We start from the raw sequence: 6,361 nt of genomic DNA, 5'->3' as shown, positions 1-6,361 counted from the left end.
TCCTCGTCCTCCGTAAAATGCATTGCACACATTTGAATATTTGGTTTGAACTGTTCTGGAACAGTGTTGTAAATACAGCGTAACCACTGATTTCTAGTTGTGTCCTCTTTTGGAAGGCCAAAAAAAGTAGTTTTGACAACGAAATACACAGCGTCTCCACGACATGGTGGCGGCGGCAGCAACAATACTACAGCGAGAATAAAAGTTACGCCTTCTTTCTTTGCGTGAACATTTGGGCGGTGTTATGCAAATCTTCCCACATAGTGACGTAGACATGTGGGGGCGTGTTTAAACGAGGTGTTTTAGGGGGGCGTGGACGAGTCTTAACTTTTATTAAGAATATCTCTTTGGGTTTGAGACTTTAGTCTTTGCAACTTTAGGGATCTTATCTATTCACGAACAGCTTGTAACACTCCAAAGAGAAAGGAAAACTTGAAATCGCATCATATGACCCCTTTAAATATTAACCACATAGTCCAGAAACATAATATTGAAAACAAAATTATAAAATAAACACAAAAAATATATACTATTATGAAACATAAAATAAGCAAACAGGGTTTGAACATTATGGCCTATACTGGGGAGAAGCCATGTGTCTTTCAGAGCATTCACTGCATTAAAGCACTGCGAAAGTCTAAATCCCCTTTGAAGCATCAAGTAAAAATGAAGATCTCAGTTACGATCAGTTGGAAAAATAACAAACAAATAGCACTGTAAATCAAATAAAATATTTAATTGGGATCAGTCTCATGATAATCAATTTTAATGTTTCCATGTGACATCAACAAAAGGTATTGGTCATAAAATTGGGAGGCACTAATGAGGCACTCAGAAATGCTCAAACTAACCTGTTTCTGCTGACCCCTTTTTTGCGGCCCCTGTGGCCCTCACTGTTCTGGGCCTTCTCTGGAAACAATTTAGATGGGGGATTAGGAGGGACCCTTGTCCTTAGTCGGAAAATGCATTTCCTCTTCTTGATCTCCTTGCCGCAAAGAAACCTAAAATAAAGGGAATGAATGAATATTCACAATTATTATTAAAAAAAACATTAAATAAATAATTTAAAAATGTTATGATTTTTTTAATAATAATTTTTAATATATATATATATATAAAATATTTATATATTATTATCAGGATTATAAAATGTATTTTTAATAATAATTCAAATTTAAAATTATGAAAAAAATATATATTTGTAATAATTATGTTTTTTTTTTTTATAAATAAAAAACAGAAAAAAAATCTATTCAAAGTCCACGCATTACTTCAATGAGAGAAAACAAACGGAAAACATTTCTTCTTACTTGCTTTTATAGTTGTTGAGGGCATCAAGAATATACTGGCCCCGTTCAGACAGAGGGGTGTTGGAGAGCTTGAAGGGGAAGAAATAGGTAAGAAAGTCTTTGAGAGAAACTGATTGTGTGATATGGTGTTTTATTATGAGACATTTCCTTCGCTGGCGCCTTGAGCTGCCATGTTTCAATGAAGACAAATCAAACCCACAGGCTTTGCTATAGTTGTTAACTCTTCTATAAAGAGAAGTGTGAGCAATTTAGCAGTGCTGTTTTCTCAGATTACACTCGACAACAAACAAGCTGTTAGAATGACAAGAGATGATGCACAACAAAAAAACTGGATAATTTTCACTACCCATTTCTCTCAAAGGAACTGCTTTTCAGTACCTAGCAATTACAGCAATCGTCTACAGACAAATCTCTAGCACTGTTTTTATTTGGTTTTAAATGTCTTTGAAGGTGAAGTGTGTCATTTTTGCACAACTAGTAGCACAAAATGGAATGGCATGTTTATAGTTACTATAATGTTCTGGGCCAGGGGTGCCCAAACTCGGTCCTGAAGGGCCGGTGTCCTGCAGAGTTTAGCTCCAACCCTAATCAAACACACCTGAAGCAGCTAATCAAGGTCTTACTTGGCATACTAGAAACTTCCAGGCAGGTGTGTTGAGGCAAGCTGGAGCTAAACTCTGCAGGACACTGGCCCTCCAGGACCGAGTTTGGGCACCCCTGTTCTGGGTGTTGCTCTGTAGATGCTAAGGTGTTTGTGGTTACTAGGGCATTAAGAAGTTGCCATGCGGTTGATAGGGTGTTCTGGGTGTTGTTAGTTAGGGTATGTTATGAAGTTACTAGTTTGTTTTGGGTATTGCTATGATGTTTCTAGGATATTCTGAGTGGTTACTAGGGCGTCACTAAGGTGTTCTCTAGGGGTAGTTGCTTATTTGACTAAAAGTCCACCCAAAAATTACACTTTAATTACATATTTTTTACCTTTAAAGTTTTTTCCTAAAAAGATCTTGAATGGTAAGCAATAGGAAAGGCTTGAATGTATCACCTTGCCCATCTGGAAATGGTCCCAGTTGTTGCTGATGAAGGTCAGGATCTCTTCCAGTTCAAAGTATTTTTTCTTACTTTGGACTCCCAGGTTGTACAGCGCGAGATGGACAACATCCACCCTGCAAATGAAAAATAAGATGATTTAAACAAGAAAATCTCACGCAAAATGCCACTTGGAGCTCTAAAGTGTAAAGACCGAGCTGAAGATGTTTTGGACCTAAAGCAGAAATTCTCTTAGAACAAATGACACCACCAAAATCTGTCACATGGTGAACATTAAATAGAGCTCTGTTCTGTTCACAAGGCAAGGTCTGTTTTAACACATCAGTCTTTTTAAGAAGGATAAAGCTTAAATCTGAACCGAGACTGGCTTCATACCTAAATATCCAACACATCCAGCTCACTGAATTTCAAGAGTAATCCCCTGCTATCATAAGAAATCCTCTCAGCACCAAATCTTCGTTTCAAATAGCTATTTCCCATTTGGGACAAAAAGCAAGAATCAATGTCCAGACAAACTCTACTCTTAAAAAAAAAAAAAGCACTTGAGAGAAAAAGCTCTAGATGGATCTCCGGCCCACATCAATCCCATCCGACACTTTGACTATATAATTCTAACACGGATCTGGGTGCAATCACTTGCGAGGGGGAAAAGAAGAGCTGCCATTTACCATCTGAGCGCCAGCCGCTTGATGTATTCCACTCCTTTATTGCACACCGCACAAACGAACAAGTGAAACCTATGACAGAAAAGACAGCAAAAAATTTGAATCATTTAAATTACACACCTTGGAGAGAAAAATAGTTAAAAATCCCCTAACGCATGTAATCTCGCTTGTGTGCGATTTATACATCATCTGAAAAATGAATACATAAGCTTTCCATTGATGTATGGTTAGTTAGGATAGGACAATATTTGGCCGAGATACAACTACTTGAAAATCTGGAATTCTCCACTTTCAAGTTGTGCCTAAAAATACCCCTCAGCCATGACAAAATCACTGAAAACATCACTTTAATTATATTTAATGATATAAAGCCAATTGCTTTTCAGGGAAGTTCATAGATTTGAGGGGAAAGATGAGAAATCCATACTAAAGGATGGCAGAATATTGATGCAAAGATGCAAGTTCTATTGTTGTGATAAATTCGGTGATAAATGTAGCTCTGTAGAGTACATACCTATCTCCAAACATCATGGACTCCTGTAGGCACTGCGTACACGCCTCATGAAACCACTGCTCACAGCGAAAGCACTGCAGCATTTTCAGATACCACCTGATGGGAAAATCAGAGAATAAGAAATGAACTGTCGAATGTTTCTTATCAGACACAAAACACAAAGACCTAAACAGACCAATTACATTTCAGTATAAACAAAAATAAAAGCAAGCAAAACTGGTGGAGTGATGGAGTTATGCTCAAACCTTTTTCTTTCCATTTAGATGGTGTGTACAGAACAGCGGCAATAGCAAAACCATTAGCACAGCATTACCAAGATGTTTCTAGAAGCTTTATGTCTAGTAGGAATAATACGAATGGCACCAATCCCATTTTTAGAGCCTAAGCACAGTAATAATATTTTGGTTTTGATAATCACTAATACAACACTTGTATTTTTAGTAATGCTGTAATACAATACAGTTGGGTGGATGACATGAGGGTAGCATCTTTAATATTTTCATGAACTGAACGATAAAATCAAATATAGATCACGATAGCTGATCGCAAAGGCATCATGCAAATCAAAATACATAATTTCCTTTCTATTTCAGTAAAATAATGTACTGGGTAAGAGATTTGAAAAAGGAATCATATCATTTAGCATAATTATGTTAGTAAATACTCATATAACAAATAAGTGTTATTTTAGTATTATTTTGATACTATTACACTATTTATTCATATTTTGAACTGGCTTCTATTTTTATATTTTCGGTTTTTTATTTGTTATACTTGTCATTTTTATTATTTTTTATATTTCTAATCATTTTTATTTCTAATAGTTTTTTAGTATTTCTGTTTAGCTTCAGTTCATTTTTATTTCCGCATTAGTTTTAGTGATTGTAGTACTTTAACTTATTTTAATACAGTTTGTTGACAAGATAACATTTCTAAGCTTTATATATGCTTTTACCTTTAGGTTTTTCATCTTTTATTTACATTTTATTTTTTCACCTGAATTTTAATTATTAATAAAATGATTTTAAATAGTTTTAGTTTTTAGTAGTTAACAATAAAAGCACTGCTCTGGTTATTGTCATTGCAAGTAAAACATAAAATGTATAACTTAAGTTTAACTTTCTGAACTCTATTCAGTGTCACAGCGCACTTATAAAGCCAACTGCTTTAATAATAATCCGATGACTAATGTTACGAAGCAAAGTAGGGACTGTTTATTTTTCAACAATCTTCAGAATCCCTGTTCTGTTGTTGGTTGCATAACACATTCAATTTTGTTTTGATCAAAATAATTGTGCTGAGCGAGCAGACAGCAACCGAGCACACGAGGCAGAGATGTGTGAGTGCATTTGTCACGCTCTCCTCACTGCTTTTACTTCACTGAAACACACAAACAAACCACTTCACTACGATTAATCAAACATCCCAATGCTTTCAAACAATGTGACAGATGTTATGCCCAGTACACTACAGTTTTGCTTTCCTGTGTGCACACTACACTGAATCAGTTAATAATACAGGGGGCTTAATGCCTAGACCTCTGGCAGGAAAAGAAACCAAGCAAGGAAGAGAACAAAAAGAAAGGAACTAGAAGACACGAGGCAGACTCACTCTCCAGGTCCTCCGCAGTAGCAGTAGCACTGCTGATGGTTCGTACGATGCAAAGAGTCCCACTCCAGCTCCTCTGGATTATAGGGCAGCACCTGCTTCATGGCCTGCAGCGCTTTAGAAATTGGCCCTTTTTTCAGAGCTCCCCCTTTCTGCCACATAAAGAAACACACGTCAGCAACATGGCCTCCCTGATCCCCATTCATTTACATGGAAAGAGAAAATAGTGTATATGCACGGATATGAAAGACTTACTCTCACAGCTAAAGCAAAAATGCACTTCCTGCAGAACCATGGAGAGAGATCAGCTGAGCTCTCCACTGGGGGCAAGTGGCAGAGCTGGTGATAGCCTGAAGATGCAAGGCAAACATGTAGAAGGATGGAGGACAAATATTAGCACAAAAAAAGCAGATCGACTCAATCAGATGTGTAAATATGAACAGCAGAGCTGAAGTCGACACTAATCCTTGAGACTTCAGAGAGCTACTTCTGTGTCTCCAGCGAGTCATTACTGTAGTGCGGTCTTACCAAACCCCCTTAAAGTCATCAAAGACACCCAGAATAGTTCTCTATTTGCTTTGTAAACGCTATGGCATTTATAATGCAAATTGTACCACATTTTCCACTCCAGCTTTTTTTTAAATACATTATCACAAGTACATGTTAATCAGTTTTATCCACAGGCAGAAGAGTTCCCCAGCCGTTGCATCATGCAAGAAGTCATAGCAACTTTTATATTACTAGATTTCGACATTTTGTGAAGAAATTGCGAGTGCTGCAGAGCCGTAACCACCACAGACATTGAATAATCAGATATGGCTAATTCGCCCCCCCAATATTTGTTAATCTTGATGATGCTTTGCATCAGTTTGTTGTTAGCATGACAATAACAGCATGCTATAACGGTTCACAAAAGCTGAGGGCAAGTTCTAACAATCAGTTGATAGAGTGCAAGATAAGAAGCTATTAGCTGGACATGAAATATTTTGCTTTTGTAAACCATTTTAAGATGGAAATGTGAAACGACCGACAGCAATACTGTCCAATTTGGCCTTTGTGAATCATGAATGTAATGAAACAAGAAACATTAACAGATTTCAGGCATAAGATATTAGGCATAAGATTAAATGAGCAATTCACTGCTGACAAGAAGGGATTTTAATAAACGTTTGCTGTCTATGCGGTAGAAATTAGCTTTTTTTGGTAAATCCTTTTTG

The 6,361-nt window shown here is 36.8% G+C and overlaps 1 protein-coding gene across 1 annotated transcript in view; it reads right to left on the bottom strand.

Annotated features, from left to right (window-relative positions):
• LOC107557185 (PHD finger protein 19-like) overlaps positions 1 to 6,361 on the bottom strand; it is a 33,189-nt gene that overhangs the window by 19,384 nt on the left and 7,444 nt on the right. Inside the window, exons 4-10 of the mRNA XM_016240509.1 lie at positions 5,400 to 5,494; positions 5,148 to 5,296; positions 3,537 to 3,632; positions 3,026 to 3,094; positions 2,353 to 2,473; positions 1,311 to 1,378; positions 852 to 1,001 (exon numbers count right to left, since the gene is read on the bottom strand). Coding sequence (XP_016095995.1) covers positions 852 to 1,001; positions 1,311 to 1,378; positions 2,353 to 2,473; positions 3,026 to 3,094; positions 3,537 to 3,632; positions 5,148 to 5,296; positions 5,400 to 5,494 — 748 coding nt within the window. The remainder of the gene's footprint in view (positions 1 to 851; positions 1,002 to 1,310; positions 1,379 to 2,352; positions 2,474 to 3,025; positions 3,095 to 3,536; positions 3,633 to 5,147; positions 5,297 to 5,399; positions 5,495 to 6,361) is intronic.

This window comes from Sinocyclocheilus grahami, unplaced genomic scaffold, assembly GCF_001515645.1.
Source record: "Sinocyclocheilus grahami isolate Dianchi unplaced genomic scaffold, SAMN03320097.WGS_v1.1 scaffold592.1, whole genome shotgun sequence".
Classification (NCBI taxonomy): Eukaryota; Metazoa; Chordata; class Actinopteri; order Cypriniformes; family Cyprinidae; genus Sinocyclocheilus; species Sinocyclocheilus grahami.
The sequence above is the reverse complement of the archived record's forward strand: the minus strand, read 5'-3'. Positions and strand labels throughout refer to the sequence as shown.